This window comes from Pseudophryne corroboree, chromosome 10 (genome assembly GCF_028390025.1).
Source record: "Pseudophryne corroboree isolate aPseCor3 chromosome 10, aPseCor3.hap2, whole genome shotgun sequence".
Lineage (NCBI taxonomy): Eukaryota > Metazoa > Chordata > Amphibia > Anura > Myobatrachidae > Pseudophryne > Pseudophryne corroboree.
The window spans coordinates 56,531,546-56,558,332 of record NC_086453.1 but is presented as its reverse complement, the minus strand read 5'-3'; the positions used below and the strand labels follow the sequence as shown (position 1 = coordinate 56,558,332).

At 44.9% G+C, this 26,787-nt stretch overlaps 1 protein-coding gene across 1 annotated transcript in view; it reads left to right on the top strand.

The window, feature by feature from the left end:
• LOC134965979 (MOB kinase activator 2-like) overlaps positions 1 to 24,346 on the top strand; it is a 35,731-nt gene extending 11,385 nt beyond the window's left edge. The window contains exons 2-6 of the mRNA XM_063942422.1: positions 1,760 to 1,851; positions 6,982 to 7,133; positions 13,462 to 13,555; positions 20,060 to 20,184; positions 23,027 to 24,346. Of these exons, the coding sequence (XP_063798492.1) occupies positions 1,814 to 1,851; positions 6,982 to 7,133; positions 13,462 to 13,555; positions 20,060 to 20,184; positions 23,027 to 23,304 (687 nt within the window). The 5' untranslated portion in view covers positions 1,760 to 1,813 and the 3' untranslated portion in view covers positions 23,305 to 24,346. The remainder of the gene's footprint in view (positions 1 to 1,759; positions 1,852 to 6,981; positions 7,134 to 13,461; positions 13,556 to 20,059; positions 20,185 to 23,026) is intronic.
• Positions 24,347 to 26,787: the final 2,441 nt, after the last annotated feature.

Below are 26,787 nucleotides of genomic sequence, written 5' to 3'. Positions count from 1 at the left end.
TCAGGCTGATACTGCGGCCTGGTGCACTGGGCACACATGAGCTGAAACCAGGGTATCTGCTTTCATTCTCTAAGCTTCACTAGGAATATCATGGAATTTTATGTGATTTGGTTTGAGTTGCAGCTCATTTGATGCATGTTGCCCCATTTTGGTAGTTAAGCCCCATTGTGTGTTTTTGCAGGAGTTCCTGTGAATATTTAGTATCTGAGACATTGGGGTAAATTTACTAAGATGGGAGTTCTATTTAAGATGGGATGTTGCATATAGCAACCAATCAAATTCTACTTCTCATTTATCTAGCACATAGGTCTGCAAACTCTGTCCTTATTACCCTACACAGTGCGTGTCTTGCAGGTCTCCTCACAGAAACACAAGTGAAATAATTAACTCCATCTGCGGACCTTTTAAAATGTGTCTGTGAGTAATTAATACACCTGTGCACCTGCTGGGTTACCTGCAAAACATGCACTGTGAGGGGTAATGAGGACCGAGTTTGCAGACCTATGATCTAGCACCTTCTAGAACACAGGTTCTCAGACTCGGTCCTCAGGACCCCACACAGTGCATGTTTTCCAGGTCTCCTCACAGAATCACAAGTGAAATAATTAGCTCCACCTGCGGACCTTTTAAAATGTGTCAGTGAGTAATTAATACCCCTGTGCAACTGCTGGGTTACCTGCAAAACATGTACTGTGTGGGGTCCTGAGGACCGAGTTTGAGAACCTGTGTTCTAGAAGATAATACCTGGAATCTGATTAGTTGCTAAGTTGATGAGAAGCCAAGATTTTTATTATCCTTGTCCTTAGTGTTTTGTGTTCTGAATGCTGGGACATGCGACAACACGATATTCATAGTTCCTGTTTATAAGTTTCTTTGGGGTCAATTCAATTTGCCGACAGTTGAATAGCGCCGGGAATTAGCTCCCGGCGCTATTCAATACAGCGCCAAGTGACACTTAATTGTCAGGATTTCCTCTCGCACAGGAAATCCGACAAAGTCCGGGAGAACGGGCATTCGCCGACGTAACATAAGCAGAATTGAATAGCTGCGGGAGCTAATTCTTGGCGCTATTCAACTGTTGGCAAATTGAATTGACCCCTTAATTTGCAAACATTTTTTACATTGTTAAAGCATTTTATCCATTGTTGTACTAGTCTCGCGCTCTTAAAACCGTATCCAACACTTCTGTGTTAGCGTCCCAGACTTTGTCACTCATTTTATACAGTTTAACACACCACATGCCCAGAGGATGCCACATTTCTGGGGGCAGAGCCAGTATCCCTGAGATTGCAGCAAGTGCCAGCAACTAGCAACAAAATTGCGTCATCATACACTTAATCACAATACGCGCCAAATATCCACAAAATGCGCCAAGTAGTTCCATGCATTTCGCCACACAGTTTTGTACCTTCGTCGCATCTCTAAAGCAAAAAAAGTACCCGGGACACTGGCATTGCATGAATTCCTAGATCACATTCTTAATGGATATTGGTTTGGTGTGCAGACTCATCAACACATTACTCACATGTCAAACACACTAGTCCGATCCTGACCTGTCGCAAGTGCCTGGTGTGTGCCTGTAAAGAGGTGTACAGTTGCTCTGTATGTAATCTACATGATAATTGCAGGATACTCGTTCTTGGCAGTGAAGAGTTTCAGGTTGGTCATTTGCATCACACTGCACAATTGTTCTCTCCATGCAAGCTCAGAGGACAGATGTAATAGACCCGCTGACAGTCTCTCACATTTCCTCTCACAGGTCTCAGAAGGTGGGAAACGACGCAGATCTCTACACCGAAACCAGACGGCAGCCATGGTATTTCAAGCGGTCGGTAGACTACTGGGAAAACAGTACGTATTAGTAATAGTATTCTTTAAACCCGTATTCCAGTTCTTATGAAGGAGGGCCAGAATCTCCTGTTTCAGAACATTAAAACTCTCTAGCTACATTAAGGTGAATGCGTTGCTTTAAAGCGAGACCAACCTGGTTTTAACTTACAAACTTGCATCAATGAATGTGCGATAAACGCTTATGGAGATGTCATGGTAAAAACAAGCAATGCGTTTTCCAAAAACAACAAGGGTGTATTTGGCAGCCACAAAATGACGTCCCTTTCAGGTGGCGCTATGCGACATGGACAGTATCCGGTCAGACTGGCGACATGTCATATATTACTTTTTGTGTTTATTATTAGTTTTGGGTTAAAACATGCCAAAAAAAGTGACACTTTGTCGCCATTCTGAACGTGGACTGTTTATACCGCACTCCTGTAGACTATGAACTAATTATTTCACAAAACATTAAACCACTTGGTTACAAACTGTGCGGGTACATTGCGTTGATGGTTTTAATAGCAGCATTTTTGACCCACTCTCCGCGTTCATTGTGAGGTACACAGCATTGTAAGCCATCGCCGTGGAACCCGCGTTCAGTTCAAAGTGCAAATCTGCAGTGAGCTATATACCATAACATCAGACGTTCTCATGAGTATACGTTTATTGGACTGATCAGGGGTGTAAAACTAGAAGCCTGGAGGCGAGATAGTTGTTGGTTCCACAAACTACCCCCTTCCTCCCTTCACTCACATTCACTACCGACACCCTGTCCCAGCAGCACCCAGGCACACACTCTGCAGGGGCGCAGAGATGGGGGAGGGGGGGGTGGTACTAGTTAACTCTGCCCGGGCTTGATAGAGGTCCAGCCTAGGTCATCTGCTAAGGGGGACCCCTGTCTGGCTGCTGGTGCACCCTGTACACCTGTAAAGTGGAGGGGATGTTAGGATGGGGGAGCGTGCACTCAAGAGGAAGTCTCTCCTCATAGGTGCCAGCTGCTGTAGAAGGGGACCTGCCTCTTGTAGATCACATTTACCCCCCCCCTCCCTCCCCCCTCCACATTCACTTCTACTGTCACAGCGGCACCCAGACAGCGAGAGGCAGGTGTGTGTGCGGCACCTGCTCCTTACTTATTCCAGCCCTGGGGCACATAAAGGAGAACCGGGAGCAGTGGAGGAGGTCAGTGTTCCCCCTTCGGGGCTGGAGCCCAGAGGCGACTGCTTTCTATTGTCTCCTGTGTTTACGCCTCTGGGACTAATAAAAGATAATTGGGCCCTGTGGCTTTCAGGACAATTTTTACACTACGTCAGAAGATCACCCTTTAGCGTACTTAACTTGTGCGAGTAATACAAATGTCTTGTAAGTTATAGAAAATAATAAGACCTGTGCTTTCGGTGAAGAACAGTGGGTCACACATGCAGCCATCCACACGGGGGAGATGTATCAAGCTTTGGAGAGAGAGAAAGTGGAGAAGTAGCCCAAAGCAACCAATTAGCTGGCATTTATCTAGCTCAGGCTTTAAAGAGACAGTTATAAGCTGATTGGTTGCTTTGGGCAACTCCTGCTGTTTATCTCTCTCCAAGGCTTGATACATCCCACCCACATTAACCAAACTGCATTAATGATTCTACGGACATGCTGACCAGATTCCTGGACCTGACCCTGCAGGTCAAATCCAAGGACCACATTACCCATGAAATAGTGGGTATGGGTCTCAGGATCGACAGTGTCTAGGTCGACACCTATTGGTCGACAGTGAATAGGTCGAGACTAGAAATAGGCCGACATGAAAAAGGGTCGACATGAGTTTTTCATGTTTTTTTGGTGTTGTTTTCTTCGTAAAGTGACCGGGAACTCCAATTAGTGCACCGTGTTTTGGGCAAGGTGCCTCGGTCCGCTGCGCTCGGCACAGGTCACCGTTCCCAATTGTAGTCCACGTGGATCGTAAAGTATGAAAAAGTTCAAAATTATTTTAAAAAAAAAACACCCCGCCTGTCGACCTTTTTGCATGTCAACCTAATGGTAGTGTCGACCTATTCGACCAATGGGTGTAGACCCAGAGTCCGGATACCGAAATAGCTGGTAGATTACCGTAAGTTGTATTTTCAGCATTTTATCCATGCATGCTTCCTACATTAAAAGCCATTGTGCACAGTAACACTAGACTTGTGTATATTTTGTGTGTGTCACGGATTTGTAGCTATACGCAGACTGCAGATACTTATTGCTAATATTTATATAACAGGATGGGTATATATACGAACGGTTTCCATACCACAGTGTAAGATGGGAAGTGATGTCACTGTACGGTGATGTGTGGGGGAGAGGCACAGAAGTAGTGAACGTTTGTATATAGGATCATTGTGGTACATATAATTAGGCTTTGAAGCTGCAATAACAGACAGCAATTTATCGGAGAGTTTAAGTTGTTTAGTATTGTGTATTTTAGTGTAGAATAAACACAGTATATTAGTTAAATAGTCAACCATTCTATGTGGAGCTCCGGTATGTAATACTGGCGGTCAGGAGACTGGCGCTGGAATTCCGGTGGTGAGCGCTGCAAGTTACTTCGTGGGCTTGCTGCCCTTGCCACGCTTTGGGCCGGGTGGTGAGCCTTGTTCACCACACGGTTATATTCCCCCCTCGGGTGGTGGCGTGAAACTGGGTGCTTTGGTCGGTATTTCGACCGACTGCATTTCGCTGGCTGTTGGGATTCCGGCGTCTGGCTTCTGACCGAAACTGAAATTAACCGCATCCCCTATGTGCGCTATCAATATAGTTACGAGATTGCAGCCTGTCAGATCACTTACAAATAGTGACATCGCTAAGGTGGTGCATTAATCCCGGATGAATTGAGAAGCTGAATGTGGATTAAGACCACCGTCACTGAGTGTGGACAACTCACAACTCAATTAATTGTTTATCTAATAACAAACGAGGATCTCAGGCATATCTGAAATCCACAATTTATTTTGTTGGATTCCCCCCCCCCCGAGACCGTTGATTGAAAGTCAGTAGTAGTCTGACACATGCGCGTCGTCTTTCCATACGTACCCTCTGAGAGTTGTGAAGGGGGGAGGTATGGACAGAAGAGGTGGGTGCAACTTTGACGCTGTAATGTGGGCAGAGGATAGCATGAGATTCATTGGGTCATCAGGGCATATTGGCTCCCACCACGAGAGTAGGTGAACGCCATTGCGAGTCTTGATAGTCTGAATGGCCTCGCCTTAAATTGGGAGTCTCCTGGATATTTGGGAGTGTAGGCGACAGCTGTTTAAGGAATAATTGTGATTACAGGGCACAGAGTTCAAATGTAAACCACTTTATAAACTGTGTTTATTAGGAAAGCATCCAAGAAGATCCACCCAAAGCTTAATTGGAGATTTGGAAATAATTAAAGGAAGAAAAGGAGAAGTAGAATACTAAGTAGTGAAGCTGGGGGGGTGTGGGGGGTTAGGGTGATGCTGGGATAAGTGTTGAATTGCTAGTACCTAATCGGAGCCTGTAACCTGTAATTTTCCCGTGTTGTCCTAAAACATTCATCAAATAGGATAATAGGCAGGTAACTTCCACGCTGTGTTTGTTCAAGTGATTTAGGGCGGATGTTGCATTGATGAATTTAATGTTCACTTTTACTCTACATTACTCCTTTGTGCTGCCCGGCGTGCATCAACAAGATGCTTTTATCCTGTATTTGGCCAGATGCGGAGGTGTTTCTGATCAGTGTCTTTACATAAGACATGTTGAAATGTCATCCAGACGGGGGAAAGAAATCATACTAAAGATTTGCTGTTTCTTGCAAATCTAGGTTTACCATACCATCCCTTCAAACTGTTGCGCTCGTGGAGTACACAGGTTCTGTGGCTGAATAAAACCAGGTGAAATTCAGGCTTTACGTCAGACAGCCACAGAACCTGTGTAATTCATTACTGTCCCCTTTTAAAGGGATTGTATGGTAAACCTACCCAAATCCTAATGCTGAGATTTCAATGAAGCTATGGAGCCAAAGAGGGGTCTCCCGCCTACCAACAATTTAATCTTCTAAGCAGTCTTATTTGTTGTGTCACCCGTGTGCCGGCCACTTACCCTGCCACATTCCAACCAAAGCAATGGGGCACTGTGTGTTGCCTAAAAGCAGCCCCTCTGACTGATAATCTAATACCTGTTCCAAACCAATCCTGGGTCACTGATTACTGGTATCAAGCCGTGTCACAGCTGCTTGAAACCTGTTTACACCACAGTCTGGACCAGGGTTATTCCTAGGACTACTCCTCTGCCGGTGCTTGGAGATGACATCATTTCCAAGCCTGATGAGCCATCTTTATTTACAGTGTCAATGGGACCCGGGTTACCCGTTCACACTGCCCTATAAACCGGGTCGTTCCAGTATCCAACCCAGTTCATTACCAGAGTTGGATTCCCAGGTCACTTGATGCAGATTTTTTTTTTCAGGGACCATTTCACACCGGGTCGCGACTTTGGTTAACCCGGGTCAAAACGTGGGGTGAAAGGGGTATTGATCAGTGGTCCTCAAAATCTGTCCTCAGGACCCCAACAAGTCCTATTTCCCAGGTCACCCAGCAGGAGCACAGGTGTAGACATTACTCAATGACACTTTTTAAAAGATCCACAGGTGGAGCTAATTACGTCACTTGTGATTCTGGTAGGAGACCGGGAACATATGAACTGTTTGAGGTGCTGAGGACTGAGCTTGAGAACCTATGATCTAAGTGAACCTAACTGGATCATTATCTAGCAAGTAGATGATGGCTACCTGTGTACAAGCAGCTGATAACCTTATGACGAGCAGGCACAAATTGTATGGGATTGTTCTGGATGTGTGCACACGCCTGAGCCTAGTTATCCTGAAGCTGGCCGCATGCTGTGATGTCTTAACGGATATCGGGCCTAGATTTACTAATGCTTCTAAATCAGACAAGCGATCATGTTCTGCCAGTCATTTACTAGAATGCAGTATGGGTAGAATCTGGTTGCTGTGGGCAACACCAAGGCTTGCCTGTTTTAGAAACTTTAGTTGCTCTACTCCACGGTACCCGGTCTGCTTAGAATCCTTTCCTTTTATATGATTGATAACTTGGTCTGTGTAACTTTAAACCAACCAAACTCCCGTTTCCTCCATTTCAACAGCAATAGAATAAAAAAGAAGGCTGCAGCGGCAGACAGTGAGAAGTTGTACTTGGAGCCGCGATACACCGCCGCCCGGATACTGGAGGCCGATATCTTGATGCTAATAGCGTTACCGAAAGGACTGAATGTGGAGGAGTGGCTGGCCAGCAATGGTGAGTACCACAAGAGCTAATTCATACAGCGGCCTGGCAGCTGCTGCGTTTGCCGTAGTCGCTCAGTATTCTTCTTTAGCGTCTTAGACCAATCTTTACATTCCAGCCCTCTAGTGTGTTCTCCTGGTAGGGGAAGTCTGGTAACCATATCCTACCAGTCAGACAAAGGAGAGGGCAGCTTGTTATTGTGCGGCTTTACACGTTGTTACTAGATGTCTCCATGGGGGAACTCTAGATCTCGGAAGGAGGCTTTTGTCTTTGCGGTAACGGAATCTCAGTTTCTGCTTTGAAGATCTTGAATGATCCCATAATTGTGCTAATCTTTCTGTTCACCACGTGGAGGAAAAACGTCTGGGTTTAGCGTAATCCCCACCCAGACATAATGATATCCATTTTTTTTTTTGTGCAGCTCTGCAACAGTGGCTGCAAGTCTGATTTTTAAAGTCCAGAAACACTTATTTCTAATATATTTCTCTAGTTATTTTGACTTCATTTTTATTATAAGTATGCGTAGTTTTATTGAGCATTGCATATTTAGCTTTGTGTAGCGTAAGAATTGTGCTTTGCGCAAAGTACTCAGCAGTAGGTTCTGGCTTGCTGGACTTTCATACGTGTTTTCTGTGCCGTGACTGTCCGTGCCTAACTCCAGGTTATACGCAGGATGGGTTTCAACGGGAGATGTGATATCTGACCAATGAAAGTGCTGCTGACATTGCACAGTTAAGTGCAGGCATCTCTATATGGAAACGGGTTCTCACTGCATAACTACCTGGGGGTGAAAATGTAGGGAACCAGGATCAGTACATAGGGACATATTCAATTAGCGTGGCCCAGGGCTACTTACTTGCAGCCCACGGTAAAGGTGCTCATACACTACTAGACGATATTATGAGCTACTTGGCTGTTTTCGACAGATCGGAACTACAAATCGTTCATAATAGTGCAGATCGTTAAGTGTCTATGAACGATAACTATCACGATGAGCGGTCCCGCTGGTTGTTGGTCGGAGCTTCTGATCTACCCTGCTGCAGGGAAGATCTGAAGTTATTGTCAACAACATCATGCTCCTGGATGTAGCCACTCCCAGATCTTAAGATGTATTGTACTATATCGTTTGTCCAGGACTGCTGGGGGAGTTCGAGGGAAATAGTTAACGAGAAATCATCATTTACAGGTCGTCTAGTGTATGGGCACCTCAGAATGGTCAGCGGTACATAGGGCTTTTTGCCCTTTACTGTGACTGTGACCTTTGTGAGCGCGTTGACCCATAGCTCTGGACACGAGTTAACATGCATTAGCCGTGGGCTCACAGTGGGAGGAGATAGGTTTAAAATTGAATAGCTCCAGGCGTTAAACCTGAGGCTATCTTCCCACGGTAAGCCCTGTGGCTAGTTGGATATGCCCCATATTGTTGTTAATTTATCCCATTTAAGCGATCTGTGCAACTGCAATTGTGTTTATTGCAGTGCTTTCCCTTGCCTGCCTATCCTGTACTGGTTCCATGCCATCTAAGGGGTATATTCAATTCATGTCGGATCCTTTCCGACAGAAAGGATCCGACATGTGAGTATTCAATGAGCGGTCGGATTTGGCCGTTCCCGACATGTCATCCCGACTTTTTTTAAAGTCTGATTGACATTGTCGGAAACAGGGCTAAAACATGTCGGATTTAGCGGTGTTTCCGTCAACACACGTGGATCGGCGGCTGAAACTGCCAATCCGTGTGCTTTCAGACAAGTCTGGAATTCCCGACTTGTCGGAAAAAATATGCCAGCATTGAATAGGTCGGAACCACTTCCGGTCGGCAGTTTCTGACAGGAATGGAATATACCCATAAGGCTCCATACTGTGAGGCTTAAAAGGGGAATTGTGTGTTTTCTTAGTGCATTCAGTGAAATGTAACTTTATTGAAAAACATGGCACACACAGTGCATAGAAGCCGGGTCACAGTGCGTAGAGGCCGGGTCACACTGCTGTTTCTGTGATAACCTAGAAATCATATGTCTCTCGGTAGCATCAAATTAAAATGTGTGCATCCTTGCCTGGGCACTTAATATTTAATAGGTTGTTATTATAGAGTGTGCGCGACCCGGAACCTGCGTATAGTCAGCCATCTAGAGGAATGGTCACTAAAGGCAAGTGATCATGGGCTTGGATGGCGCCTTCGGGCCCCTGTGTTTCTGCTTAGGTGCTTTTGATTAGTGTCCCTGTAGGACGTGTGAGGTGGATACATGGATGTGGTTCTTTGGGTTGACAGTAGCTAGGTCGACAGTCATTAGGTCGACCACTATTGGTCGACGGTGACTAAGTCGACGCGGTCATTAGGTCAACATGGATAAGGATGACTTGGAAAAAGGTCGACATGAGTTGTTACATTTTTGGGGGGTGAAGTTTTCTTCGTAATTGGTAATTAGTGCACCGTGTCCCCTCGCATGGCTCGCTTCGTTCACAATGCTTCGGGCAAGGTGTCTCGCTCCGCTGCCGCTCGGCTCGGCACATGTTACTATTCCCAGTAAAGTATGAAAAAGTTCCCCCAAAAAAACTTGTGAAAAACTTGTGCCGACCTTTTCACGTGCCGACCTAATATGTGCCCACCTAAAGACCGGATACACAGTAGGGGCGTTCCTTCCTCATATTTATGAGTATATGACCCATATGATTATGCTACCTATGTTTTTGTGCCTGGTGATCTGGGTGGCGTGTGTCTGCCATCATGTCGATTACCCCCTGCCATGTATTTAGAAGTACTGTTCGCTTACTCCGCTTCCCTCCATTATTTGGCTACGTTTCACTATTCTGATTAGGCTGCTGTGACGCCATTGTTTGATTTGTGTCTGTTGTCTGTATTTTTGTGTATTGTGCGGTGTGTAAGATTGCAAAACAAAAATCTTTTAAAGCAACGCAATTTAAAAACAAAGGGTGAGTGATTATTAATTGCTTTTGAAATGGGTTATTTGTTATTTTGTCCCCTGTAACAGGGAGATGGTACATGTCAGACGGGTGGCTGGTGCGCTTGGGAACACTCGGTCCTGCTTATCGTCCAGTGTGAAGCATGTGTGTGTTTTTCTCATTGTGGTATGTGGATGAGTACTGTACTCTACATAATTGTCACATACCAAGTGGCTGAGTAGAATGTCAGGGAGTGTGTGTGTTGTTGTAACCCGTAGGTTTGAGCTGTCACATTTCTCCCGCCTACTGATCACAGAAAAATGTAAAAATAAAATCTCTAAGGTCTGACTAACAGGTGGTTGTAGAGCTGCTGTGGAACTACAAGACCCAGCCTGTCTTGTTAGCCTCTGCCTTTTTGCAAGCTTCCGCCTCAATGGCTTGTCAGCTGCGGTGGAGCTTGTCGGATTCCATTATATTGCGCTTACCTATACAGTGGGTTTCCAGCCGCTCAGCCCTGGCTGGCTGCTCCGTCCCTGTTTCCCAACATGGTGACTCCCCTCTGGCTCTCTCCTTCTCTGAAGGCCTTGGTACAAGTGGTTGAAGGTTCTACCACTGGTGTGCGCTCTAGGAGCAGGCGCACAGTATTTCTTAGAACTTAAGGCAATGGTAACCTAATTGCTGACTGACTTTGCTGCGGAATTTGATTTAATCTGCCTATTGGAACCCCTCATTGAGCACAAGTTTCTAGCTTCAGCGACCTTAGATTGTGTCTACTGCGTACCAGACTCCATTTTGTTGCTTGAGTAACCATTTGTGTACCGGTAACCCTGAAAATTCTCTGCCTTGCAATTCTGTACCACACGTTTCCACCTACCCTCCGAGCTAGTGACATTATGGGGAGACAGTTGGTGGGCTTCTGGCAATGAAGGCCATACCACCTAGTGGCAGCTCCCGGTGAAGAACCAGGGGTGCATTCAACTCTAAACTAAACCCTAAATGGCTACCGAATCCGTCCAGCCACTCTGCCGCTAGACAGAGCTAAAAAAATCTATCTCCTAGGTCACGATGGAATTTGTAGTTCCACAGATTGCCTCCGCGTGAAAGCTGACAGCATTTAGGAATGGCTTATGCTACAGTGTTGCACTGATCATTTACTACAAATCTCTGGTTTGGCTTCGTCAGAGACTTCTGTAACCGCTAAGAGTGCATTCCTGCGCAGTTTCCCAGCTTCTTCTGGAACTGGTGCTGAATTGTGTCAGTCATGAAGAACGCTGGACCTCCCAACACTAGGCATTGGATGTAAATGATGGGTGGGACGCGTGCTTCCATACACGTCTTATATACTGTAAATGGCTGTGGTAGCCAGTGCAGCTCCTACCATATGAGTTGGATTTGTGGCTGGAATGGATTCATTTACCCTCACGAGACCTCAGTGACTAAACATCCATAGATTCTAGTATTTTAGTGCCCACTTCCAACAACGACAAGGCTGTAGACTCCTGCTATTGCTCATTCTGAGCCGTTAGATCACTGGTTCTCTGACCTCGCCTATGTCCGTTACAACCGTCCAGCATTGCATCATTTCATCACCGCAATCTGGACAGATAGCAGTATCAACATTGGGTCTGGGACTCCAGGTCGACAACAAAAAGGTCGACACACCTTAGGTTGACGCCAATTGGTCGACACACCTTAGGTTGACATGGACAAAAGGTCGACAGGAACAAGGTCGACATGGAAAAAGGTCGACATGGAAAAAGGTCGACATGGAAAAAGGTCGACATGCGTTTTTTATGTTTTTTTGGTGTCGTTTTCTTCGTAGAGTGACGGGGAACCCCAATTAGTGCACCGCGTCCCCTCGCATGGCTCGCTTCGCTCGCCATGCTTCGGGCATGGTGCCTTCGCTTCGCTCGGCACAGATTACCGTTCCAATCGTAGTCCACGTGGATCGTTAAGTATGAAAAGGTTCCAAAAAAACATTGTGAAAAACTCATGTCAACCTTTTTCCATGTCGACCTTGTTCCTGTCGACCTTTTGTCCATGGCGACCTTTTGTCCATGGCGACCTAAGGTGTGTCGTCCAGTTGGCGTCGACCTAAGGTGTGTCGACCTTTTTGCTGTCGACCTGGAGTCCGGATACCATCAACATTACGCTTATATATCCTAAAAATTCATTTAACAGTGAGATCTTATTGGAATTGTTTCCATAACAAATTGCACGTGTATATTGACTCGTTTTGATCAAGCCTCATTAATCCTTTTGTTTTTATTTACTATCGGAGCATGCTAAAACGGTGGCAGGGCATGCTGGGATGTGTAGTTCAACAGCATCTGGAGGGCCGCTTGTTGCCCACCCCTCCTCTAGAGGGCTCAAGGATGATTGGTTCACCATCTTGACTTTTATTAGTGAAAAACCCGTATTATAGTAAGAATTTATTTGTATTTACGTTAGATCCTTTCAGTATAAGGCACATCGTGGGACCCGCGGGTTCAATATGGATGGTGGCTATTGATGTAGTACAGTTAGTAACTTGTGTATTAAACGTCTGACCACAGCCACGTCAGTCTTGTGGTGTAACAAGGCCGTGTGCTGCATGGCTTGGGAAAGGTAACTTACTGTTTGGGAGGTAGCACCTGCATAGGATGGGTCACAGACAAACAGTGCGTAGTGGGAAATTCACATTTGTGTACTATATGCTAATTATCTACAGTAAGTATAAGGAGGTGACGATTAGCCTCCGCTGGGTGACCAGCCATCTCTGTTTGCTAGGCACTCGTATATAATATGGGCGTTATTGCACAGCCCAATGCAGCATCTGTTGCTCATTTTGATGCTGAGGTTTTTTTTTTTTTTACAGACAGAAGGATTGCTGGATCCGATTTCCCTTTTCTCATCCAGATCCCCGACCACAAACTCTGTCCTCACAACTCCCTCTTTCATAGTCTGTTTTCACTGCCACTTGTGTATCACAAGGGTTAGACATAATATAGAGCTATAGCCCCTATGAACCATCCATGTATAAAAATAGTTGGCGCCTGGCGGTGGTGCCACGTTAACCCTCTGTACGGTGCTAAGTTTCCTCCGCACTTCTAAGTAAGTGCAGTGTGTTTCCTAGGAATCTGGCCCTGATCTAGAACCCCCCAGCCACTGCGTTTGGATGATGAGTGGGGAAGGGGTGGGGGGGGGGGGGGGGAGATGTAGAACTTTAATAAAAACTACTCATTTTGTTGGTGTTTATAGATAGAAGTCAAGTAACTGAAAAAGCTAACTTGCTAAGTAAGGGAGGTGTGTGGCATCGACTGGCACATTAAATGCAAAGCATTAGGGTGGCTGCAGCAGTGCAGAAGACATAAGCAACAATCTTCTGCTCTGACCATAAAGATATAAACGCCAGGCTACCTCTATTTACACACTTGTTCTTCTACCTCTTGTTTTCCAGCATCAGCCTTCTACAACCATGTCAGCCTCATGTACGGATCCATCTCAGAGTTCTGCACCATATCAACTTGTCCCACCATGAAGGCCTGGTCAACGTGAGTATCCCGCAGTCAGGGAATGTCTGTGTATCTTGCAGGAAGGAAAGTGACGGGTCATCTATGTATAATGTGGCTCATCTCATCTGCTTAGCATTGACGTCTTACAGTGGGACAGGCCCCGGGCCTTACGCTTTCCAAAGGCGCTGCATGCAGTGGCAGAGTTATCACTGGCAGCTGGTGGGACCGTTTTGGGGCCCAGCAGTGAGGGGACCCTAACAGGGCCCCTAAGCTGTTCTTACTATAAATGGGCATGCTCTGGCCCCTGGGCGGGCTCAGTAGCAGGGGCCCCTGTGGGGTGGCAGATGCTATTGACGGTATAGGCACATTATATATGAAGGGCAGCAGTACCCTTGGCCTCTGTCAGAGAGGATATATTCTGTACATCAGCGTATAGGCAGTGAGGATGCTTAGCAGAGTATCCAATATCCGTCTCGGTAGTGCGCTGTAATGGGAATTTAGCCTAAGAATTGCTTGGTTTGCACTATGCTTTCTGATTGAGATCCCGTGGGAACCTGCTAGGCTTGCAGATACGCCCTTGTACAGTAGTTACAGGAGTACAGAGCCCTCTGCCACAGTCTGGTAGTAGTGGAGCAATGCACAATGTGCTCTGCTGGGCAGCCACATGCACAGCGGAGCACGTTGTACATTGCTACACTACTATGGAGAGTGGTCATAGAGAAGGAAGTTGTGCAGGGGTGCAGCAGTCTGCTTTATCCTCTTGCGTGGTTTCCCTGTGGGTTAGCGTCATTCTGGACACACACACACACTTTTCATTTTAAATAAGAACCATGATGGATTTCTGATAGCTGGTGCCCAGGTAACGCAATCAGATTGTAAATGCCATTTTTCTAGTACATTTTGGATTATAATAGGTTACTATGGCTTACAGCAGGTTCTTGTTGTGCATACCTATATTACTCCGGCTGGACAGTACCTGGTCTACCTGATGTGTATTTTCATATTTGGCTCACTGTGTGGAGTGACCCTTAGTTTAGCCGATTATTGATTTCCTGCTGATTTTAGTAAGCGGCGCCTGTTTTCAGAAGAACACCCCCCCCCCCCCCCCCCCCCTCCCCTGTGGAAGTAATGTTCTGCAGAAAGTACAAAGCACAAGTACACGTGTGCCTGCGTTGCCATCGTACGTACGGAATGTGGGCTGCACCTTAATGGATAACAATCCTTTCACCACTTGGCGCGGAGCCTAGTTTGGTGGAGGGTGGATCATAAAATTTCTTTGCTAAATTTAACTAAATCATATGTGGATTGTTTATTGAGTCAACATAGACTTTGTAAAAAGATTGCAACACCAGGCATCTTGCACACGTTTGTCATTAAAGGAAAAAAAATTAAAAAAAATAAAGTAAAATAAAACATTTTTACATTTTTTTTTAGTTTGAGCATTGATTGTGTATTTTCATATTTGGCTCACTGTGTGGAGTGACCCTTAGTTTAGCCGATTATTGATTTCCTGCTGATTTTAGTAAGCGGCGCCTGTTTTCAGAAGAACACCCCCCCCCCCCCCCCCCTCCCCTGTGGAAGTAATGTCCTGCAGAAAGTACAAAGCACAAGTACACGTGTGCCTGCGTTGCCATCGTACGTACGGAATGTGGGCTGCACCTTAATGGATAACAATCCTTTCACCACTTGGCGCGGAGCCTAGTTTGGTGGAGGGTGGATCATAAAATTTCTTTGCTAAATTTAACTAAATCATATGTGGATTGTTTATTGAGTCAACATAGACTTTGTAAAAAGATTGCAACACCAGGCATCTTCCACACGTTTGTCATTAAAGGAAAAAAAATAAAAAAAAATAAAGTAAAATAAAACATTTTTACATTTTTTTTTAGTTTGAGCATTGATTTTATTTTATTTTTTTATTTGAAAAGGAAGCTGAGAGTGATGAGGGTTTGGCATAAGTTGCCATACCCCCAGTATACTGTAACTGGCCGCCTGCGTCTCTCCCATTCTCTACTCTAATTTCAGACGCCGCATGTGCAGTGAGATAGGAGCTTTTATTACACTTCAAAATTTATTTCTTTTTTAATTTTGAGATATTTAACGAAGACCGAAAAGGACAAAATATTATTTGTTGTAATAAAGTAGATGATAGTTTTAACAATTTGGCAATAGTTACGATTATACATTTATAAGTTATTGGAAGCCAATAAATCACATGTTAATTTAATCAGCCTTTGCGATTTGGTGGAACCAAAAAATAGAAGGGTGTGGATCATAGGGTCGGCCACACTTAGGTCGACCGCTATTGGTCGACAGTGACTAGGTCGACACGGTCATTAGGTCGACATGAACAAGGTTGACATGGAAAAGGGTCGACATGAGTTTTTTTTATTTTGTTTGGTGTTGTTTTCTTCGTAAAGTGACCGGGAACCCCAATTAGTGCACTGTGTCCCCTCGCATGGCTCGCCAGGTTACTATTCCCAGTCGTAGTCCACGTGGATCGTAAAGTATGAAAAAAAATAAAAAAAATGAAATAAAAAAACAAAACAACCTTTTTCCATGTCGACATAGTGGCCATGTCGATCTAATGACTGTCAACCTGTGGTCGACCTAGAGACCGGATACCAAAATAGAATCCAGTATCCGGATGGAAGATAGACGCCAGATATTTCAGGTGTAGTATGGTATGCCGGCGGCTGGGCAACCCGGTGGCCAGCATACCGGCTCCAGAATCACTACCGCCGGCATACCGACAGCTGGGCAAGCGCAAATGAGCCCCTTGCGGGCTCGCTACGCTCGCCACACTGCGGGCCTGCGGGAGTCCTGGACACCCAAGAGGGAGAAAAGGTGTCGGTATGCCGGGTGTCGGGATTCCGGCACCGGTATACTGTGCGGCGGGATCCCAACAGCCGGCAACCTACGTACCACCCGATGGTTCGATATGGTCAATGATTAAATTGTCAACTGCACTGTTGACGCATCGTTTTTCATGATTTTTAGGGTAAGGCTGCCAGAAAGGAGGGTTAAGATTAGGCTGCGGAAGTGAGTGGTTAGGGTTAGGCACCAGGGTTAGGGTTAAATAAATAAAAATGTGTCGACCATTTGCACGTTGACCTTCTGGTCCTTTTGACATTTTGACTGTCGATCTATTGACTCTCTTTATACTGTCGATCTTTTACTCCACACCCCATAAGTTATCTTTGTTTTTTATTCTCTTCCTGCTTATGAAGCGTTAGGTTTGGCTTGACGTCAAAGATAGTAGCAGGAAGTCTTGTAAAGGGGACAGGCCCACTAATGGAATTCAGTCTAAGGCAAGAGAACAAAACAGAGTATGCGATTTGTAAATAAAAGACAAAGGTGAAGTGTCCATGATAATGGAAGAAGGAGTAGATCCATAAGCTATAGGCTCAGTAGATGTGTTTGCATGCGCCTGACTTGGGGGGGGGGTCATTCCGAGTTGATCGCTAGCTGTCGTTGTACCAGCGCAGCGATCAGGCTAAAAACCGGCACTTCTGCGCATGCGGCTCAATGCGCACGTGCGACGTACTTTCACAAAAGCCAATGCAGTTTCACACAAGGTCTAGTGACGCTTTTCAATCGCACTGCTGGCCGCAGAGTGATTGACAGGAAGTGGGTGTTTCTGGGTGGTAACTGACCGTTTTCGGGGAGTGTGGGTAAAAACGCAGGCGTGGCTGGCCGAATGCAGGGCGTGTTCGTGACGTCGAAACAGGAACTAAACAGTCTGAAGTGATCGGTAGCTAGGAGTAAGTCTCGAGCTGCTCAGAAACTGCACAATTTTTTTTGGTAGCCGCTCTGCGATCCTTTCGTTCGCACTTCTGCTAAGCCAAGATACACTCCCAGAGGGCGGCGGCTTAGCGTTTGCACGGCTGCTAAAAGCAGCTAGCGAGCGAACAACTCGGAATGAGGGCCCTGGAGCAGTTGCCCTTTAGATGTTGTATTTTATTTTGCCGTTTTAAAATGGTTGATAATTGCGCAAAAGAGCAGGTGACGTAAAAAAATAAAAAAAATTTGGTCTCAAATTTTTGGGGCCAGTACTCCATTAGATCGTAGCGGCCCAATTGTGGATAACGTCCAGCAAGGACGCGCACTCCCTGATGGACTTTCTTTGGATAGGAAATGTATTTACTAGGACTTATTTCACTATTAAATAACTCTCTCCGTGAAACTACAAAGCAATGTCATCTGTATTCCCAGGAAAAAATGAAGGGAACGATCTGCCGCTGACCCAATATTTTTGCATTGGGGTATATTTTTGTCCGTTTTTAGATGTCACTGGCAGGAAGTGCCTGTAAATATAGATCTGGGCAAGAAGAAGGCTTCCCGTCACCAGAGTTTATAGCAAAACATCCATCGCACTTGATCCCCTAAAGGTTCGGATTTGGGAAGTCCAGTGTTTCATGCAAACTCGGCCTTGTTGATCCTAAGTTGCCATGTAACGGTATAACACAGAAACAGCTGACGCCAGCCCAAGGGACATATAATTAGCTCCCTATGCACCTGCTGCCAGCTCCGCTAGGAATTGTAGTGCTCTCATATACGCTCCCTCTGCTGAGTTTAGCCTGTCATTAATGGCAGATATTAAAACCTCAGTTAAATGAGCTGAATAAATGTTTAATTTCTTGTTGCAAGGTGGGTGGTCTACCATGCACAAAGCAGATGGTGTTATTGTCTGAAAACCATTAACACAACAACAAGGAAAAACAAAGACGAGTGCTTAATCGAGACAAAGCATGATCTTCTTCACTCACCAGGAACTAATGATAACATGGAGGCATATATCACTTGGTGCCTCATACCTCAGTCATGTTGCTATATCGCCTCTCCTCCTCCCTGACCACCACCTTCCATTCTGGTCTTCAGTATTTCTTACATGCTGTTCATAACCCCTGAAATGCCCTCCCATGTCCATTCAGACTTTTCCTCTCACATGTCATCCTTTTAAAAGTGCCCTTTAAAACTCATCCCTCTCCCTAACCTTCCAACCTCTGCCCAGCTGTACTCCCCTTGTGTCGGGATCCGGTCTGAAGATCGACAGTGTCTAGGTCGACAATGTTTAGGTCGACCACTATAGGTCGACAGTCACTAGGTCGACATGGATGGAAGGTCGACAGGGTTGCTAGGTCGACAGGTCTAAAGGTCGACATGAGTTTTTCACATTATTTTTTTCTTTTTTAAAAATTTTTCATACTTAACGATCCACGTGGACTACGATCGGAACGGTAAAGTGTGCCGAGCGAAGCGGTAGCGGAGCGAAGGCACCATGCCCGAAGCATGGCGAGCGGACGCGGTGCACTAATATGGGATCCCGGTCACTCTACGAAGAAAACGACACCAAAAATCCTCATGTCGACCTTTAGACCTGTCGACCTAGCACATGTCGACCTAGAAACCCTGTCGACCTTCCATCCATGTCGACCTAGTGACTGTCGACCTATAGTGGTCGACCTAAACATTGTCGATTTGATGAACCACACCCCTCTGTGTCCTCCCATCCCCCAGAGCGTAGGCTCCTGCGGGCAGGGCCCTCCCCCCTTTGTATTTTGTACTTGATTCTGTCATTATGTAGCGTTGTGAAGTGAGGTGCTTGCCTGTCTGTGCCTACGCAGTGTATTATGTTTCACCCCTGTGTATGGCAATACATCACCCTAGTTATCAGCTGACCAGACTCTTAGGCCTGCTACGGCACATCTAATCACAGCTGATTGGGGCGCTGCGTGCGGTGGCAGCTAAGATGTCAACCATAAAAAATGAAAAAAGGGATATTTTATCGTTACATATTTAGCTGCCGCTGTGAAAGTGAATGCAGCGAGGTGAGCAAAATAATTTCCGTCATCCACTTTTGATCGATGCTTAAAATGTAAAAAGCTCCTGTAGTTATTTTGTTTAAAAGAACTTCACTTAATACACAATTTACTTTTTAATTGCGTTTACTTTTCCCCGTGAGCGAGCGAACATTGTTCACCTTGTACCCGGGTGTACATGAATGTTCTGTGATAAAGCTGCTACTGGTTTCAAATGGGTCTATTTACTAAGCCTTGGATGGAGATAAAGTGGCTGGAGATAAAGTACCAGCCAATGAGCTCCTATCTGCCATGTTACAGAGGGGCAGATGTATTAACCTGGAGAAGGCATAAGGAAGTGATAAACCAGTGATATGTGCAAGGTGATAAAGGCACCAGCCAATCAGATCCTAACTGTTAATTTACATATTGGATCTGATTGGCTGGTGCCATTATCACCTTGCACATATCACTGGTTTATCACTTCCTTATGCCTTCTTCAGGTTAATACATCTGCCCCAGGGTGTGTTTGAAAAATGACAGTTAAGAGCCGATTGGCTGGTACTTTTATCTCCAGCGACTTCATCTCCATCCAAGGCTTAGTAAATAGACCCATAAGTTGTGCTATCATTATCCTTAACCCTGTACTGTCCTGTACACACTAGCCTGTGGCAAGGTGTGTGTTAATTGTCCACCAGCTTCTTGGTCCGTAGACTCATCTCTCCCATGTTTGTGTCTCCAGACAGCTCCAGTGGACGGACGAGAAGGGGCGTAAGAGGAAGTGCTCTGCCCCGCAGTATGCAGACTATGCTGCCAGTATCATTCAGAAACTGCTGACAGATGAGGACCTGGTTCCCACTAAACACAGTGAGTGATTCTCCTTTCCTTCAGGGCTTTTCTGGCCTCTGCGTAATACTCTGCTTCATGTCAAGTCAAATATAGAGCAGTGTTATTAGAAGAGTAATATTCACACAGCCTCGGGCAAAATGGCCCTCTGCCTATAAAACAATTTTCCTCTTGTTGAGGAGGCGGGGTACATTGAATTTGTTGAATTTGTTACTGCAGAACCTGAATATAATCTTTCTTTTTGAAATGGCAAATAATAAAATGATCTAGGTAGACTAGAGGAATGGTCAAGACTGTGGCAATTACAGTTTTAATGCCAAAAAGAAAGCAAAATCACGCACTTGGGTCTCAAAAATCTTAAGGTTAAATATAGTATTAATGGCCTTATACTGGAAACTACTGAGGAGGAAAGGGATCTACTGCAGGAGTCACTATCACAGGTGACATAAAGACTATAGTATTAATGGCACTGTACTGGAAACTGAGGAGGAAAGGGATCTACTGCAGGAGTCACTATTACAGGTGACATAAAGACTAGTATTAATGGCACTGTACTGGAAACTACTGAGGAGGAAAGGGATCTAGGAGTCACTATTTCAGGTGACATAAAGACTATAGTATTAATGGCACTGTACTGGAAACTACTGAGGAGGAAAGGGATCTACTGCAGGAGTCACTATTACAGGTAACATAAAGACTATAGTATTAATGGCACTGTACTGGAAACTACTGAGGAGGAAAGGGATCTAGGAGTCACTATTTCAGGTGACTTAAAGGCTGGTAAGCAATGTAACAAAGCAATGAGGAAGGCTAGTCAGATGCTTGGCTGCACTGGGAGAGGAATCAGCAGCAGAAAGAAGAAGTAATAATGCCACTGTATAGGTCATTGGTGCGGCCTCATCTGGAATACTGTGTTCAATTCTGGAGGCCATATCTTCAAAAGGATATTGATACATTAGAGACAGTACAAAGAAGGGCAACTAAAATGGTGCATGGCCTACATCACAAAACATACCCAGAAAGACTAAAAAATCTCAGTATGTATAGTTTGGAGGAGAGAAGGGAAAGGGGAGACATGATAGAAACTTTCAAATATATCAAGGGTTTTAACAAAGTCCAGGAGGGAAACATTCTTCAAATGAAGAGAAGCAATAAGACACGAGGACATGCACTGAGACTGGAGGGGGGGGAGGTTCAGGAGAAATCTGAGGAAAAATGACTTCACAGAAAGGGTAGTTGACAAGTGGAATAGCCTCCCAGCAGAGGTGGTAGAGGCTAAGACAGTAGAGCAGTTTAAACATGCATGGGATAGACATATGGATATCCTTACAAAGAAATGAGGATCAAATAAGGTTTGAGGTAAAAAGAGGCAGACTAGATTGGCCAAGTGGTTCTTATCTGCTGTCAAATTCTAATGTGTAATAAAGCTGCTACTAGTCTGTAGTCATTAGGGGGGGTGGGAGGTCCCAATTGTAAGGGATGGACACCATGTGCCGCTCTGGAATTGCCCATCAAGCTGGCTGGCATGGCAAGATTCCCTTGTCCTGCGGCACATCTCACTCCCATTGTCTTTTACTGTCAGGGACCTCGTACTGTACTGCTTACACTAGCTTGGGGAACAATTGTGTTATCGTTTCCCGCATTAGCCTGACTCATGCCACCTCAATCGACTCTAGGCACACGGTTAGTGATGGCCCCAGAACGATTCCTGTCACAGGGCTCCTATTATTATTCCAAAATGAAATTTAAAAAGAAAACAAAAACATCACTGATACTCAAGTAACTTCTGGAGCTAGTTCAGGCCATAAAATCTGCTCCATGCCTACTCTTGGGAATATGATAAAAGGAAAATGCTTTAAGGAGCCTACTTCCTGCTGCGCTGTGAGTTTTGTCTTATTTGGAGAATGGATACTACTAAAATGATCATAGATAGTCACACAAATGTGTGGTGGGGAGGAAAAAAAAGGGAATGCCCTTCGGAAATCAGTGCCTGCCAGCCTGGTTGAGGAATGTCTGTGAGGGCTCATCGAACAGTGGGCCTGAAGCAGAGATGGACGTTAATCCGTCAATAAATGCAGATCTCTGATGTTAGAATCCCGCGATACTGCACACAATTCCAAACCTTTGCCTAATTGACAGGCAGAGGCATTTGGAGGGTGGTACCATGGCATTCCTGGCCACTGTTCCCAGAAACGGGGGGGTGACGTCCCCGTTTTCTGGGAGGGGAGAACCAGGCGTCTGCGTGTCATCAGGCAGACTTCCTGGCATTGCAGCCCCCACTTCCATCAGTCAGCTGAGTAAGCTGGGATGTTGGATCCCAGCTTGTAGCGTCAGCCGCTGTGCTGGGATCGCAGGTGCATGCAGGATGCGTCTCTTCTACAAAGACGTCTCCTACATGTCCTCCCTGGAGATCGGACGAAAATATAATGCTGCTTGCATTGCATATAGCATTGAAATTTCCATCCATCTCTGAATCAGGCGCAGTGTGTGCGGAGGAGATTCATCCAAATCTAAAACGTATTTCTCATTACTGCAATCCACTGCGTACTATGGGACAGATTTAACAAACGATATTATTGTTATAATTTTGTTACTAATTTTAAATGGTGCCCAAACCACTAACAGTCATTTTTCAAATATATCTGATTGGTTGGAGCACTATTTAAGATTAGTAACGAGCGATAACAAGAATATCACTCGTTGTTATTCCTGCCCATAAGAGGTTTTTTTGTCCTTTAACATGAATGAGAGTTTTACAGTGACCTGATATCTAGAGTCCTTTGCTGCTAGCCAGATGCCTGCTCTTGATCTAAATGTATTGCTTCCATTTTAATTTTCGGTTCTTTCTGCTTATTTTCGTCAGGCAAAGAGTTTCCAAAGGCCTTTAAACCAGCTATCCAGAAGACCTTCCGGCTGCTTTTCCACCTTCTCGGACACGTCTACACCTGTCACTTTAAGACTGTGGTTCACCTGGAACTGCACCCCCACCTTAACACGCTGTACCTGCATCTTCTCCTGTTCTGCGCAGAGTTTCACCTCCTCGACTCCAAAGAAATGGCCTTGAGTGAAGACTTAACCACAGCCTTGATACATTCTGGTCCCTCTCCCAAAACCTCAGGAAGTCACAGCCGGAACACTTGAAGCAAACCACTGAACAAGGCTATTTTTGTATTTAATTCCTACATATACTGCCACCGGGACTTGTGTTACTTTTACGTATATAGCAAAAGCATATAATACCTATTTCTGTGTTATCTCCTTCTTGGCGTGGCACCTTAAGCACAGCTTTTACTTGCCAAAATAAAGGTCACAACGTCCAGCAGTGGGCATTGCAAAGCATTTTGGGAAATGCGCAGAGAGACACGGATGGCTGCGCGCGTGGAGCTGGTTGAAGCTGAATCCAGGGACCTACATACAGCATTAGACGGAACACATAGAATGTGCGCCGGTTCGTTTCGCCAACATCCGGTGAACCGAGTAAAGGTTGCCCAGAGACTTTGTTACAAGGTGGAAAGTGGTGTTTTTGGCCTATCCGTGTAACTGGCATTGGATGACACCCACAGGCTTAGACTTTTATATGCGGGCGAGATCAGATGCTCCAGGACGGGCACTTCTTCTTTCTTTTTGTTATTTTTTTTTTTTCTTTACTTAAATTTTTTTTAAAAAAATTAAATTATAGACGCGAATTACATATTTTAAGGACTTGGTTATAGCCAACGGTTATGTGTATATTTTATTTCAGGGGATATGTTACCTTTTCTTAAGAAACAAAAACGCACTTCTGTTTTGTAACTTATTCGTTTTAAGAAAAATAACAAAACCACCAAAAAAAAAAAAAAAAAAAAAGTTGCATTTACTTATATATATAAAAATGAAATCCTTCTAACTGGGTATGTGCCGCCTCTTCTGTTGTTGGACTATAGCTGTCACCGTGATGTATTCTGTTGACCAGCTCAAGCTTCTCGCATCCTATTGGTCTGGAAAGCATAGGAGATAAGAGATAAGACATTGATGGTGGTGGAAGTTTTTACCCCTATGCAGACTCTGCTGTGTCAGCCATTTTGTCACAATAGCAACACCTTGATAGACCGCTCACACTATAATGAAAATGTCCTTTTGTAAAAAAAAAAAAAGCTGCTATCAGAATTCACAAATATATTTTATAAAAATTCTAATGACTTCAGAGCGCTTGTTGTGTTTCATATTGTATTTGCAGCTGCAATGCAGTGGATTCTAAGCTTACTGTCCTTGTATAAGCCCGACCAGACTTAGAGGGTGACTGTAAGGATAGGTTCATCTGTAGCTGTATTTGATTGATAATTGCTGCCTACTTAAGGCTCTGAAAACACTACGAATGGTAGAAGATTATCTGAATCAGATGGGAAGTTAATCATTCATGGGCTAATTAATATTACAGAATAGTGCTTTCTTATACTGTGTGCATGCAATCACCTACCAGCCGCACCACTGGGGCCCTGTAGGAACCAGTCATTTGGTGTGGCCTCACTTGGATGTCCTTAAATCATCAAATGCAAAACCATTCCAGATCATCAACTGCTCATTTGGATCTTAAGTATAGACTAACATCAACAGGAAAATGTCTCATTTTTCCTTGTGCTTAGTCTAATCTCCACTCTCTGTCTGTCTGTATGTCTGTCTATACATCCATCCATCCATCCAGGGGCGGATTGGGAACTGAAAGTGAACCTGGAAAAATTTGTAGAAGTGGCCTCACATGGACAGCACCAGAGGTGTACTGTGTAACCATGGCGGCAGCACCACTCCTCACATGTCAACAAACAAAACAGGCCCCACATGCACGTCAGCCCACTGGGAAACCTCCCAGTGAGCTCTATGGCCAATCCGCCCATCTATCTATCTATCTATCTATCTATCTATCTATCTATCTATCTATCTATCTATCTATCTATCTATCTATCACCACTGGGGAGGGTTAGTTTTAGGCTGTGGGAAGGGAGGGTTAGGGGGCCATTGGGGGACGGTAAGTATACTTACCTTCCCCCTGTCGGGATGCCACGGTCAGTATTCTGACCGCCGGCATTTCGAACCCAACCCTCCTCTAGATGCGTAGATTAGGAATGTTCCTCATTTAGTTTCCCTACCTATGCTTTATAAACTGGGGTAAGATGGATAATTGTACATTAGCGCAGGTGCTTATTACACGCCAGAAACACAGAGTAGCTCTGTTACGTGTAGATGCTATTTCCCAGAAGCCTGAGCATCTGGAGGGGTGAATCTACATAATGATGCCTAACACTCTAGACTGCACCGGTCTATTATTCCTGACCCTAATGGGAAAACAAAGCAATTTAAGCCAAACTATTGCGTGTCATGTTACCTCCCTAGAAACTACTCATTGCCAGGGGGTTACCTCAAGCGCTAGTGAAACACCACCTAGAGCAATATAACCAACAACAGTATGTGTCATTCCAAAATTCTGCCAGTATGGGCTAGATGCATCATCGCTTGGAAACTGATAAAATGGAGAGTGAAAAAGTACCAGCCAATCAGTTCCTAACTGACATGTCACAGACTGTGTTTGAAAAATGGTAGTTAGGAGCTGATTGGCTGTCACTTTTTCACTCTCCATTTTATCACTTTCCAAGCGATGATGCATCTAGCCCTATAGCACGTACAAAAATGTTGTTTACTAATGTTTACAACCTGGGAGCGTATTGGCTCAAATATTGGGGGTAATTCCAAGTTGATCGCAGCAGGATTTTTGTTAGCAATTGGGCAAAACCATGTGCACTGCAGGGGAGGCAGATGTAACATGTGCAGAGAGAGTTAGATTTGGGTGGGGTGTGTTCAATCTGCAATCTAATTTGCAGTGTAAAAATAAAGCAGCCAGTATTTACCCTGCACAGAAACAAAATAACCTACCCACATCTGACTCTCTCTGCACATGTTATATCTGCCTCCCCTGCAGTGCACATGGTTTTGCCCAATTGCTAAAAAAAATCCTGCTGCGATCAACTTGGAATTACCCCCATTGTCCGAGACCTTTTGTTGTACTGTAACATAAAGGTGAAAGCTGTGACCTGCATTAATACAGTACTCAGGAAACAAAATGAACCCCTTACTGCTTGGGCTGTTTACTCTCTTTTGTTTCTTTCAAATAAAAAAAAAAAAGACTATAAGAGGATAAACAAAACAGGTAACATCAAATGATGAGCAACTGATATCAGAAGTGTGTATCCGCATGGGAAAAGGTGATAGGTAGTTGGAGAAAATACAGTCCAGAGACCACAGCAAGCGTCTGGCACATTGGAGCAGTGTGTGTAGAACACTACGGCATAATAAAACATCAATAGAAAGAACAGCGGACACCCGTTGGCTGCAAAGAACCTAGGCCGCAAAGGGTTCCTGTTCCACAGTATATGTGGGGTTCTGCCAATGGGCATTTCCTGCTAGCATACATGAATTGAGGATGACCAGCTGTAGCTATCCACTGCCTGGCAATACCCACTATACCCAACACCAGGCGGTCATATACGTAAATCTAGATGTCGATTTAGGGAGTCTTAAAGGCATAAGCCAAATATACACATCATGGAAAGCAATGTCTCTCAAACACAGTCCTCATGGAACCCTGACAGCGTG